This window comes from Zeus faber, assembly GCF_960531495.2.
Source record: "Zeus faber genome assembly, chromosome: 12".
In the NCBI taxonomy this organism is placed as follows: domain Eukaryota; kingdom Metazoa; phylum Chordata; class Actinopteri; order Zeiformes; family Zeidae; genus Zeus; species Zeus faber.
Window position 1 is genome coordinate 22,580,646 of NC_137196.1, and position 14,245 is coordinate 22,594,890.

The 14,245-nt window shown below is 49.2% G+C and overlaps 1 protein-coding gene across 1 annotated transcript in view; it reads left to right on the top strand.

The window, feature by feature from the left end:
- LOC307237691 (low-density lipoprotein receptor-related protein 8-like) overlaps window positions 1-13,174 on the top strand; it is a gene marked incomplete at both ends in the record, with an annotated part of 87,947 nt that extends 74,773 nt beyond the window's left edge. The window contains 6 exons of the mRNA XM_080010454.1: window positions 254-393; window positions 5,234-5,375; window positions 6,103-6,255; window positions 8,857-9,141; window positions 11,237-11,305; window positions 12,786-13,174. Of these exons, the coding sequence (XP_079866580.1) occupies window positions 254-393; window positions 5,234-5,375; window positions 6,103-6,255; window positions 8,857-9,141; window positions 11,237-11,305; window positions 12,786-13,174 (1,178 nt within the window). The remainder of the gene's footprint in view (window positions 1-253; window positions 394-5,233; window positions 5,376-6,102; window positions 6,256-8,856; window positions 9,142-11,236; window positions 11,306-12,785) is intronic.
- Window positions 13,175-14,245: the final 1,071 nt, after the last annotated feature.

The window sequence follows — 14,245 nt, forward strand, 5'->3', positions numbered from 1 at the left end:
TAAGTTTCTTATAACCGTGTTTTTCCAGGTGTGTGTAACCGGGTGAATCAGATAATTTTAGATTCTAATCAATGCCATGTCAAAGGGATTTGTTGCAGAGTGAAACAGTATTTACTGCATGGATAATCAATTCCTACTGAGATCCAGGAAGGTTGTGTGTGTGTGTGTGTGTGTGTGTGTGTGTGTGTGTGTGTGTGTGTGTGTGTGTGTGTGCATGTGCGTGTGCGTGTGTGTGTGTGTGTGCGTGTCTCAGACGTGCCTAACAGGCGTCTCTACTGGGTGGATTCCAAGCTGCACCTCATCGCCAGCGTGGATCTGAACGGCGCCCACCGCAGGACACACCTGGCGTCTGCAGAGAGGCTGGGACACCCCTACGCCCTGGCCGTGTTCGAGGTGTGTGTTGCAAGCACGTGTGTGTGTGTGTGTGTGTGTGTGTGTGTGTGTGTGTGTGTGTGTGTGTGTGTGTGTGTGTGTGTGTGTGTGTGTGAGTCTCAGATCCATCCTCAGCCATCAGACCTTGCCAGGATCATGCCTTAGACATTCTGAACTTCTATGGAGGGGAACTGGAAGCCAAAATCCTAATCAAATGAAATTAAAACAAATAAATGTCAATGTTAAATAATATTAATTAATAAACTTAACCTAACTTAAACTCCAATATAAACTTAAAGTTAATATTTATTTGTAATATTCACAAATATTTACAGTAATATAAATTTGGTAAAGATAAGTAAGTATTCCTTTCCACAAATATATATTTTTTACTTGTGTAGAAACCATGACATTGAGAAATGTAACGATGTACAAAAACAGATATTTGTGGATATTTTTTGAGACAGAGGGTAAAACTTGTTTCCAGCTAAAAAACTGTTTCGTAAACAACAAAAAAGGTTTTGTTTTTTTCTGGAAAGAACAGTGAAGTGTGGCTGTACAAGTCCATGGCCTGTTTTAGTACGGCTCTGAATATCGTATAGCTTGAAATGCGTCTTGAAATGCTGGTTACATAATGAATAGCTTTCTTTTTGGCTGAAAGGAAGTTGACCCACACATTCGTGTTTTGTCATCGTCTCACGGCTCAGACGGCTCATATGCTCATATCCTCATATGTCATTAGCGCTGCGAGGGCCTGCGGTCCGACTAGGAGGCTGCATGTGATCACTGTTTAACCCAATTTAACGTCTGTGTGTTTGTGTGTGTGTGTGTGTGTGTGTGTGTGTGTGTGTGTGTGTGTGTGTGTGTGTGTGTGTGTGTGTGTGTGTGTGTGTGTGTGTCTGTGTGTGAACACCCGTGGGAGTGACTGGCTCGGCTCAGTTTACATGAATGCTGAGAGCGGGAGATGGCACTCAAAAGAGTTCTGGCAGGGAGGGAATACCACACACATGAACACACACACACACATACATGAACAGAGACACATAGACACACACACACGTGCACACACACACACACACACAGACACACTGTGGAACTTGGTCAGACGCCAGCGGAAAACCTTCACTCTACACTAGTTTCTCGCCAGGCGGAACGGCAAATCGACTGCCCTACGGTGTGTGTGTGTGTGTGTGTGTGTGTGTGTGTGTGTGTATGTGTGTGTGTGTGTGTGTGTGTGTGTATCTGTTCATCAGCTGTAGAGTGTCTGCGTGTGCGTGTGTGTGTGTGTGTGTGTGTGTGTGTGTGTGTGTGTGTGTGTGTGTGTGTGTGTGTGTGTGTGTGTGTGTGTGTGTGTGTGTGTGTGTGTGATCCCCGCCCCTCGTGGGATCTCGCTGTTTGTTGTTGACACTGAGCGACAGTCTCCGGCAGTTCAAACTGGATGGTAATGACTTGGCCCCAGTGGCTGCTTCCTCGGAGGGGCCACCCAGCAAGAAGCGGCGCTCGGTCCAAGCGCAGCTGTGGGAAAATGTCACATCGCCTAAAAGTGACATGTACAGCCAAAACAATCCCAAGTTTAACAAAACAATAACAAAACGCTGCCAGCCATAGCTTCTGTTCTTCCCACACGTCCACTGTTTAGAAACGCTTTCAAAGAATCCTTTGCCTTTTTTGAAGGACAACTTTAAGAATGTTTGGTTTGGTACCTGTGGTGTGGGGGTGGTGTGGTTCGAGCAGCCCGGGATCAGTGTGGCTGTCCGCCTGTTGCCTGTTAGAGCAATCAACGAGCAGCAGGTAAAAACCCCCATCCCCACACACACAGTACCAATATTAAACTGTTATGTATCCATCGGGGTGATGGAAGTGACCTTTTGTGGAGGGTTGAAGATCACATTCATTTTGACTCCGTGAAAAAAGCCCTCACTCACACACATGAACACACACACACACACACACACACACACACACACACACACACACACACACTAGAGATCTGAAATTGAAGACTGGCCCTTTCCCGAGACCTTGGCGTCTGACCGAACTGAGCCCGACTAGCGTTGCCAAACTGTGAACCAAACCCAAATTATATCTCTCTCTCTCTTCCTCTCAGAGTGAGTGTATACAACAAACATTAAAACCACTGACAGGTGAAGTGAATAACATTGCTCATCTCGTTCCAATGGCACCTGTCAAGGGGTGGGATGTGTGAGGCAGCAAGTGAACAGTCAGTTCTTGAAGTTGATGTGTTGGAATCAGGAAAAATGGTCACGCGTAAGGATCTGAGCCACTTTGACAAGGACTGAATTGTGATGCTAGAAGACTGGGTCAGACGACGACGGTCGACAGGTCTTGTGGAGTGTTCCAGGTATGCAGTGGTTAGTACCCACCAAAAGTGGTCCAAGGAAGGACAACCAGTGAACTGGCGACAGGGTCATGACCGCCCAAGGCTCATTGGTGCAAGTCTAGCCCGTCTGGTTCGAAGTTAATGCTGCTATGATAGAAAGGTGTCAGAACACACAGTGCGTCACAGCTTGCTGCGTATGGAGCTGTGTAGCTGCAGACCAGTCAGTGTCCATGCTGACCCCTGTGCACCACGTTAAGCTACAATGGACACGTGAGCGTCAGAACTGGACCATGGAGCAATGGAAGTAGGTGGCCTGGTCTGATGAATCACGTTTTCTTCTACATCACGTGGATGGGTGGGGTTAGGGTCCAATCCGATGGAGCATCTGCGGGATGTGCTGGAACAACAAGCCCGATCCACGGGGGCCCCACCTCACAACTTCCAGGCATTAAAGGATCTGCTGCTAACGTCTTGGTGCCAGATACCACAGGACACCTTCAGAGCTCTTGTGGAGTCCATGCCTCCACGGGTCAGAGCTGTTTTGGCCGCACCAGGGGGAGCTACACAATATGGTGTTATGGTTATTGGTGGTGGTTTTAATGTTGTGGCTGATCGGTGTATACACACACACACACACACACACACACACACACACACACGCTCATTAGACAGATTCTCAGACTCTGTTTTCGTCCACTGTGTTTTTTTCGGGGGCTGCCATGCGCTTGAGTTGATGGACAGAAAACGCAGTGTGCTGAGATAAAGTTGTATTTTACAGATCTGCGGAGCATTTCAAAGGGAGGGAGACGGGCTTTGAAAAGGGTTAGAGCAACAACCGGAGAGAATATGTGGGCGGACAGTTTGAGCTGGAGCTGCGCCATGATATAGTGCAACACACAAGCACTAAAATATTTATTATCGAATAGCTTTTTTTTAAATTTTTATTTATTTATTTATTTATTTATTTATTTATTTATTTATTTTCACAAAATTGATCACCAGCCAACTCGTAGAAGTCATTTGGTCCAATAATTTAAATAATAATTGTTGTGTAACGACCAAGGACTGTGAGGCCATTTTAATACAACCTAATAAGGCCCTGCTCCTTATTTTGTTGTTGATATTAATTTATTGCTTTGTTATCACGGTTTTGTTCACTTCCTGAATGCACACGCCTACACAAATTCATTCAAGGAGATTTCAAATTATTTGTAGGATTAAGTTGTGGTTTCTAAGGCAACAGCAGAACATGTGCCCATCCGATTCGTTCATTGTTTAATTCATCCGGTTTCGTAAAGCACTCACTCTCGAGAGTAAACCAAAATAAATCAAAGCGTAAGTAAACAGCGGTTAGCTGTTCAAACAGCAGGCCTCCGAATGTTGTGGACAAAAAAAATAAATGGTGTGCAAAGGTTAATGACGAGACAAATAATTCAGAATTAATAAATACGAAGTGAGTGGAAATTAATTTTCGGAGGGGAGTGGGGGAAAAAGGAAACGGCAAATTAATCGGGACATCACATCTCCATTTAACTGCGCTCTCACCGTGGTATCGCTGCCCTGTTTAAACAACCCCCGGGAGGGGTTAATTAGATGAATAGAACAGCAATCCAGCGCTGATGCAAAATAGATAGAGCGTGCGTTTCCACGGAGCCGAGGCTAACGTGCGTCCCTGATGCGTCTGCTCTGTTGTGTTTGGTCTTGATGATGCCCTTTCAGCGGAAGCCAAATCCACACGCCGGCTCCTCCCTCCCAGAATCACGTCGGCGTACATAGGAGAAAAAAAACCCCGGGGGACGTGTTCACTTTTTCCTCACTCTTCTGTATTTTTCACGAGACCTGTGGTACCCTGATCAAAGTGCGAGCGCCATTCTGCTCCGTCAGCCTGATGGACCCTGCAGGCCCCGTGTGTCCCGCCCCCCACCATCCCAGCCCCCCCTCCCCACTCTCTGATCCCTGGCCTATCAGCAGGGCTCTGCTGAGCTCTCTCTCTCTCTCTCTCTCTCTCTCTCTCCCCCTCTCTCGCTCGGTCGCTCTCTCGCTCTCTCTCTCTCTCTCCCTCGCTCTTTCGCTCTCTCTCTCTCTCTGTCTCTCTCTCTCTCTCTCTCTCTCTCTCTCCCCCTCTCTCTCGCTCGCTCTCTCGCTCTCTTGCTCTTCAGTCGACTGCTCTTTTCGTGCTCTCTGTTCCTCAAAAGTACATTCTATCGCGCATTAGCAGCAGAGCATTCAGAAAGCATGCATTTAATCAGCTCTCGATCTATTTATTTCTGCCATTTTCTCCAGATTGTCTCCTGTACATACAACATGTATTAAAGTTGTAATCCATAAGATTGTCTGTGTTGGGTTGGATTGCATTACAAATCCGGGAATTCCATTTTAAACTACAAATTTTTATAGTTATAGGAATGTCGTTTCTTTATATGGCGGGGATCTTTTTTGGTGAATGTTCATCCGTATTGACAGTTTATTGACCACAACCTGCTGCTGCAAATTCACAATGGCTTCCCTTTTTCGCGCTAGGATCGTATCTACTGGACGGACAGGGAGCGGGAGGCGGTCTTCACGGCGAACAGGCTGACGGGTCAGGACGTCCATGCTCTGGCCGAGCACCTCAACGACCCCCATGACATTGTGGTGTTCCACCAGCTCCGACAGCCGCAAGGTAAACCTGCGTGGGAGGAAGATTGGAGCCGCCGCCAGATAGAGCGGAATTGGAACGTGTCCGGAGAGAGAGACAAAAAAAAAAAAGTTGGCTGTGTGTGCGCGCCCGTGTGTGTTATCCCTTCAGTGCCAGAACTCTTTTGAATTCTATCTCACATTCTGTCCAACCTATTCCTGTTTTCCCTTTCGAAACCAAATGCAATTGAATTTCACATGGCACAGTAACAGAAATGCAGGTTGGTATATCTTTCTGCACTAACTTCATTTCGGGCTTTCACAATCATAACATTTTGTTTGACTGCATTTCACTGTATTTATAATTTTGCAATTATCAATTGAATTGACTCTTATATTAATTTTATGCAAAAATAATAGTGTAATAAAGCACATCCGCCTCAGTTAGAAAAAAAATAAAATTTGGGTAGATACCTGATGGAAACCTTTATTGCGGCATTTCTATGATTGGCTGAAACAAATGACACACATGATTGGAGACTACCAGACCTTACTAAATGTTTGCAATTAGCTCAAATAATCAGGCGATGATGTAATGGTTGTGACGGCTCTACTGTGTGTAGAGCCGCCCTCACAGGCTTCAGGTCTTTCGTTTTGAACCATGAAGAGCGGAGCAGACAACAAAAGAACGAGCAAACAAGCAAACAGACCAGCAGTCACCGCATCGATCTGTTGTTTTTATTTTTTATTTTTTTCCTTCACCGCCTCCCCAGGCCCGGACAGCTGTAACCTCGGCAGCGTGGCCAATGGAGGCTGCGATTACCTGTGTCTGAAGGCCCCGCAGATCACCGAGCACTCCCCCAAATACACCTGCGCCTGCCCCGACGGCCAGGACCTGGGCCCCGATATGAGAGGCTGCGTCGCGGGTGAGGATCATTACAGAACTTAATTGAGAAAGTCCACCGTCTGAAGCTCAATCAATATCACCTAAAGCGTTTAGCTGGAGGAGAGTGAAGAACTGCTAGGCGGCCGGATAATCAATTTCCACTTAACTGACAAAAGTCCTATCTGTTTGTTTTAATGCTGACTTAATTGCCTCTGGAATGATATAGAAGTCTGGGGATTTGAACGGCGCTGCTTCCAGGCCACCGTTCTGGATATAGAGGACCAGATTGTTTAACCACATCATCAGCAGCCACTGACATTGGAGTTTACTTGCTACGTGATGGCACCGCACTAACTATTGCATCGGTTCATTTATGTTGAAATGGCCAACATTAGACCCAAAATAAGTCTGTAAGACTCAATGGCGAACGCACAAGAGGATTGCACGGCTTTTGCGGCAGCTAAACCTGTGCAAATAAGACAAAAAGCAGCCGTCTAATTCCACAAAGCACCTGCATACTGTGAAATGCACCCCTAACTGTGCTCCTGTGCAAATAGCACCGGAGCACCGAGACACTATTTGCATGGTTAAATTATATAATATTTCAATATTATAAACAGTATGTATTACACATATAATTTTTATTATTATTATTTATTTTATTTATTTTTTGCCTGTGAAAGTAACGGGAGGATATGAAATATAAACACAATAATCATTTGTGGCAGTTTCACCTACCACACGGCACCCAGGTGACATGTTCAGCGACCTCCGGCACAGAGACACAGACGACGGGTTTTCAGACAGACAGTATTTTGTAGAGAGTGGGCCAGCTGGAATCAGCCCAGGAGCAGATGGACACGTGTCATGACATGGGCTCCTCTCCTCCTGTGCGTGGGGATGGAGGGTTTTATCTGTTGCTCATTAGACCAAGCAACGAGCAGCAGGTATGCAGCCACACTGATCCCAGGCCCCAATTACCTAGACCCAGGACAGGTATGGCTGCTCGAACCACACCATGCCCACACCCACATCATTGTTAGGTTATCATCATTGACTGTCTTCCGTCCTATGTTCAAGGCCTTCTGGAGAAACATTTTCAGCTGCTCCGCTTGTCTCTTTAGCTTTGCTCGAGGGGGAGGGAAAGTCCATTAAACATATTGGGGATTTCTTTTGTGTGTGTCCCATTATTATGAATTATTTCTTGGGCTGTACCAAACTCAGTGCAGCTCAATTTTGTCAGTCGAATGGGATTTGGCTCTTTAATGCAAATCTGAACGGGGCACAGCTGTCGGGGCGCAAGGAGAGCGGTGTTCGTCACACATATAAAAATATATTTAAGATTCCCCTTATTTATAATTCCTCATTGAAATGTTATCCCCGTGCATTTTGTAAGCTTCTATCTGTTTTATCCTGTTATTGTAATGTGGCATGCATACATTTGGTGCAGAATTGGCCCCTTTCTATGCAAATGACCCACAATTGCAAAAAAAGTCCTATTCACAAACACAGGTGCTGATAGCCACACGCAGTTAGAGTGAAAATATTAGCCTCTTCAGAGAGTTAGTGGTAATTGAAGTGCATTAATAATGGGTGTCATGCCCAGACTTTCCAGTGATCTGTAAATAATATTTTTATAATCATAACAACAATTTTATTATAATCATCATTACTGTCACGGCAGCCTATATAAGGATTCAGGACCATGGACAGCTCCGCTCAAACCCATTTTTGTACATAACAAAAATAAATTCGAAAAAAACGTGAAAAAAATGAAGAAAAAAAAATAAGTTTATTCTACAGAAGAGTATTAGAGCCATGCAAAAAAATAAATACCCCTGTGTTTCGAGAAAAAACTCAGAATTCAGAGTTTAAAGTCGAATTCTAGAGAACAATGGTAGCTCAGGAGGTAGAGCTGGTGGTCTAGTGATCTAAAGGTTGCTGGTTCGATCCCAGGCTCCTCCTGCTAGCATGCTGTAGTGTCCTTGAGCAAGACACTTAACCCCCAATTGCTCCTGATGGCTGCGTCCGTCGGTGTTTGAACAATTGTAAGTCGCTTTGGATTAAAGCGTCTGCTAAATGTAACAACAAAACAACCTTTCGAGAAAAAAGTCGTAACTTAGACTTTAAAGTCAGAATGAAGTTTTGAGAATAAGATCAGAATTCCAATGCGGGGGGAGGCCCTGGCCACCACACGCCCCAAGTTTGGAGGCCCTAGCCCCAGGGCCCGGGCCGCTGCAGCCGATCACCGTCCGCGGCGTTCGGCCCAGGGCCTCCGCAATCAGACACAAAACAAGGGCAAATTGCCACTCAGCAGCTAAACTTTATGGCCTTGTTGGTGCTGTCATATCATCAGCGAAATACCTTTTATGAATCCGACCTTGAGACAGGGCAGAAAGCGGTTGCAGTTGATGCGTAATTCATGGTGCTATCCGCGGCTGCAATCCGTCGTTTGTGAATTCGCCCCACAGTGTTTCGAACAATGGTGTTAAAACCGTGGGAAGCGCCCCCCCAGTGGGCCGTGGACGAATTACAGGGGGCCACAAGAAAATTAAGGATGTGTGTATTTCAAAATGAGTTCAGTTTTTTATTAATCTAATAGAGGAGTAGGTCGAAACTCACTCCTCTCTGATACTTCTAGCTGCGGCAAGAAACGACACGCCCTCTCCGGCCTTCCCTCCCGACCCCTCCGTCGGCAAGGAGGAATACCCCGCCCCCCCGGCGACGCTGGAGGGGCCGGTGTCCCAGGCCGACGCCGTCCCCCACCTGACCACCGCCCCCTCGGGAGCCCCGCCCGAGCCCCTCAGACCCCTCACCACGCCCAGGCCCGGGGCGGAGGAGTCGGAGGCCCTGGGCTGGAACCCCACCCCCACCGCCATCGTGGTCTCCCCCAGCGCCGCTGGAGACAGCAGCGTGTCGCAGCACTGTGAGTGGAACCGGCAGGAAATACTGAGATTTGTGTTTTGAGTTTTTCGCAGTGGTTTCCGAATGTGCGCACCAACCGACGTTTGGGACCGGGTCCAATTCTCCGCTCGGGCGCTAAAACCAGTTTAAAGTGGTAGATGTACAGTACAGGAGCATAATTAGTGTCATGTTTTAATTTTTGAACTCAGTGTTTCTTCTTATATTTGTTATCACTTTAAAATAATACATTTATATTGCCGTTAAAATCAATGATCTCACGATTATTGTAAAAAAAAAAAAAAAAGAAAACGGTTCATCCCTCATGTATAGTATGTGTATATTCAAGGGGAACGGGCGGAGGGCGATGTGTGTCTGTCTCTTACAAAGCCCTCGTGATCAGCATGCAGCCGCTGGTGGAGTGCGACGGCGACGCGGTTGCGTTTCCAAATGTTATATTTATTCCAGCGTTTCATAATTCACCCTTCCATTCCCGCTTTTCGCTCCGGTCAGAAAGGCTTCGCGGCGAATGAGTCAGGCCGCCACCGACGCTGAGCGCCGTTCTTCACGGGCGCGCGCCCCCCCCCCCCCCTCGGACCCCTCGGCTCGATTAGGAAATGGTAGAACGTGATGCACTGGGAGAGAGGGAGAGAGGGAGAAGCAGATTTCCTCCGAGCCTCTTCCTCTTCCTCGCTTGCCAAGTGCCGCGCCCCGCCATGTTACTCGCCCTCGTAACGCCGCTAACCGCCTCACTCGCCCTAACGACGCCATTAAAGTGAGATATGGCCACGCCCCGACGGACGTGCCCGGCTGCCTTCAATGAGGAGCGAGGGACGGAGGCGCCCCGCCCTCAAAAACGAGGCGCTCCCGTTTCGTGGACTGTACCCTGGAGTGTGTTTGCGCGCGCGCGCGTGTGTGTGTGTGTGTGTGTGTGTGTGTGTGTGTGTGTGTGCGTGCATACAGTGATGCTGGTCTGCAGATGGCTGTGTGGTGTAAATTGTGTGGGTGACATTGTGATAATGGGGGGGGGTGGATGCAGATGATGGGGGGGTGGAGCCAAGGTGGGACCAGAACTTCCGGGGGGAGGAATGCGTCGCCGGGCGGCTTCATCATTTTTATCTTCCTTTCTCTTTTTTCCTCCCTTTTTTTTTTTCCCATCTCTTCCCCCCTCTAACCTCACTCCCTCTCTCTCCTCGTTTCTGTAACCATGTGGAAATATTGAAACGTTTCAATAAAACACATTTCTTTTTCCAATTATTTTCCCTCTCTCTTCCTCATCTCTCTCTCTCTCTTTTCTCTCTCCTCCCCCCTCTCTAACTTCTCTCTCTTCTCTCCCACTATATCTCTCCGTCATGTCTCTGTCTTCTACCCCCCTGCTGTCTCTCCTTTATCCCTCTTCCCCCTCTCTACTCACTCTCTCTCTCTCTTTCTCTCTCTCTCCTATATCGCTATTCCCCCTCTCTCCTCTCTCTCTCCTTTATCCCTCTCCCCCCTCTCTCCTCTCTCTCCTCTATCCCCCTCTCTCCTCTCTCCTCCCTGTCTCTCTCTCTCTCTCTCTCTCTCCTTTATCCATCTTCCCCCTCTCCTCTCTCTCTCTCTCTCTCTCTCTCTCTCTCCTCCCTCTCTCTCTCTCTCTCCTCTCTCTCTCTCTCTCTCCTCTATCCCTCTCCTCTCTCTCTCTCTCTCTCTCTCTCTCTCCTCCCTCTCTCTCTCTCTCTCCTCTATCCCTCTCCTCTCTCTCCTCTATCCCTCTTCTCTCTCTCTCTCTCTCTGCTCTATCCTTCTTCCCCCTCTCTCCTCCCTCTCTCTCTCTCTCTCTCTCTCCTCTATCCCTCTCCTCTCTCTCCTCTATCCCTCTTCTCTCTCTCTCTCTCTCTCTCTCCTCTATCCCTCTTCTCTCTCTCTCTCTCTCTCTATACCTCTTCTCTATCCCTCTTCTCTCTCTCCTTTCTCTCTCCTCTCCCTCTTCCCCCTCTCTCCTCTCTCTCTCTCTCTCTCTCCCTCTCTCTCTCTCTCTATCCCTCTTCTCTCTCTCTCTCTCTATCCCTCTTCTCTATCCCGCATCTCTCTCTCTCTCTCCCTCACTCTCGCCTCTACCCCCCCCCTCTCTCGCTCCTCAGCTGGTGGCGAGCACTTCGTCCTGGGTGAGAATCTGACTGTAGCCGTGCTGGGGGTGGTCATCCCTATCGGTAAGTCACCCCTCCCTCCCCCATCCCTTCCTCCCTCTCCCCTTCCACCTCCCCCGCCTCCCTGCCCCCCCCTCAGTGCCCTCCATTTAGCTCCATCTACACAGCGTCGGGCCAATTACGCCGCTACATACATCCACAGTGATCACGAGGGGGAATGATGAATCCCCGCCGCCCCTCCCTCCCTCCCCCGGGGGCCCAGGGGGGGCCGCTCAGGATTCATTCCCTGTACGTCTGACTTTGTGGCCACGCCTCATTATTCACCCCCACTCCGCCCACAGGCCCGAACTGGGCGCAGCTGCAGCTGCAGGGCAACGCCGCGCGGTGCTCCTGTCTTGCAGCACAGAGACCCAGGCGGAGCTGTCTTACTTATTACGCAACTGCCTGATTCCTAATTACTTCAGCGGATCTTCTTGGTAACCACTGCATTCCGCTAATCAGGTGTTTCCGTCCAAATTGAATCTATTTTGAAACCAATGTTAGAAACGTCGCAGAAAAAATGAAGTGGGAATTAGGTGCGTTTCCATCGGTTGAGTTGAGGAGGATTAACCGCCGACCTGAACATTCATGTTCTTCAATGCGCTCCCGCATCAGGCAGACGTGTGTTATTACAAGTTTCATTTCATGACACTATTAAAAAATGTCACAGTGGTGGCTGCCCTAGACACAAGCAGAACAATGCACATTCCTCTGACTGCCTCTCCCTTTTTGCGTTGGCATGAGAACACAATTAGAACATTGTTTATTATTACGAACGATACACGTGGGCGAGGGGCATCGTAGGCGAAGGCTAATTACGGTTATTTCTCTCCCTGGGTTAAAATAAATCATTTAATTAAAAAAAACCCATGCAGCCGCACAACGTACTACACTGGATAGCTCCGGTTTCAGGAGGTGAAAGTCCTGCCGTGCTTTGGCTCCAGCCCCCGCACGTGGTTGACTCCAAACAAGTGGAATTTCACTTTTCCGAACCCCGGATTCTCCCACCTCAGGTCGTCGCCGCGACGACCCGTCCGGGAGGTCTTACTCATTATCCTCCGCGAGGCTGCGTAGACGGCACCCGGCGTGGAATTCAGTCCCACAAAATTGAAATCCCATGAACCAGCCGCGTCGGGGTGTCGTGTTTATTGCCGGAGGATTACTGTCGGAGCATTTGTCGGCGCCGTCGGCCATGACTCTGCATCACGATGTGATATCTGCGTTATTGGCCCGAGGATTAAGTTTTAGCCCGGCCTAGACGCCGGCTTTCGGATGTTTCTCCACAGAGCGGCGGGAAGGATTTATCGAGGCTTTGTTTTTAAAAAATGTTTCACCCAGCCTGACCCGACACATTATTATTATTTTTTTTTTACTCTTGAGGAAGTAACAAGCGCCCCGCCCTGTTCTCGCTGTTGTGTGTCATGTTTCATTTCATGCCACGGACTCATGATGCCTGGTTAACGCTCCCCCCGTGTCGCTGCCGCTGTGTGTTAAACGCATGCAGTTCCTATCGTTGCCACAGTGGTGTTCGGCCTGATCTGCTCCGGCGTCTACCTGGTCTGGCGCAACTGGCGGCGCAACTCCACCAAGAGCATGAACTTCGACAACCCCGTGTACCGCAAGACCACCGGCGAGGGCGAGGAGGACGAGATCCACATCGGGCGGGCGGACGGCATGAGCCACCACGCGCACCACCACCACCACCCGTACCCGCCCGGCGTGGGCATGGGGGTGGTGGGCGCCGGCGGAGGAGGAGTGGTGGGGGCCGGCGGCGGCGGCGGCGGAGGAGGCGTCGCCTGCCCGCAGTTCATCGCCCTGCCCCTCGGGGGCGGCATGCCGGACCCGGGGACTCACTGGTACACGGAGCAGCCCATGCTCTCCAGCGCAAAGTGACCTCCGGCACGTGCGTCCACGCACACACACACGTGCCCGCGCGCACACACACACACACACACACACACACACACACACACAATGAGGTCAAAGAGAGTCGCTACGGTTGCTAAAGAAACAGATGTTGCGGCGTGTTCCGCTCGGTCATTCAAACCACTCGAAAAAGTAGCATCTAGTGCCGAGGTTGGATCCATCCCCCCTCTGGTCAGCACCATGGTTCACTGCAGCAGCTTCTTTACCCTTAATTGGCCTCAAAGCGCTCAACGTTTAGTGTTTTGCCGTCATTGTCTTTGGCCGAAATACCGAGCGAAAACCAAAATTCTCCTTAGCATTCATGGCTGGGCGAGGTGGTTGTGTCTAGTACTGTGACAGGGCGAGTGGGAGTCATTTATACTGTGTCCTTGGTTTTATTTTGGCCGCTGCGTTGTTCTCCCTCGGCGGCCGGGGCAGCACCTTCTGTCGACTGGACAATCTCTGTGGTTTATGTTCATCGGTCGGGGGCCGTCGTGTTTTTCATCGAGCCTCATCGAGCCTCATCGTTCCGAAAAACCGTCTTTTCTCCGTCGGCAAAAGTCAAAAACGACGGCGACGCGGCCTCTCCACCTGAGAAGCCGCTTTGAAGGGTGCGAGGGGGACGACACAGACGTTCCTGTTTTTATACCTCAACTAGAGTAGAGATGCTGAGCCGATGTCGGACTTTTTAGGAAAAAAAAAGGGGGGGGGGGGGGGTAAGTAGAGGAAGAGGTTTTTCGTACCGGGAGTCACTTTTCTACCACGGGGCCATTTGTGAAAAGCAATGGACTGTTTAGTGAGGTCAGTCGCTTGTCTTTTTTTCCGCCGTTCTGGGATGTCAGTGGGCCACGGGCTGCCGTCATCTGTGTAGTGATTTCTGTTTTTTGTTGTTTTTTTTGCACGTACACACACACACACACACACACACACACACACACACACAACTCCCCGCTGCAGTGAACGGCACCGTCCCGCTGCATCAGACGCGCGCGTGTGTGTGTGTGTGTGTGTGTGTGTGTGTGTGTGTGTGTGTGTGTGTGTGTGTGTGTGTGTGCGTGT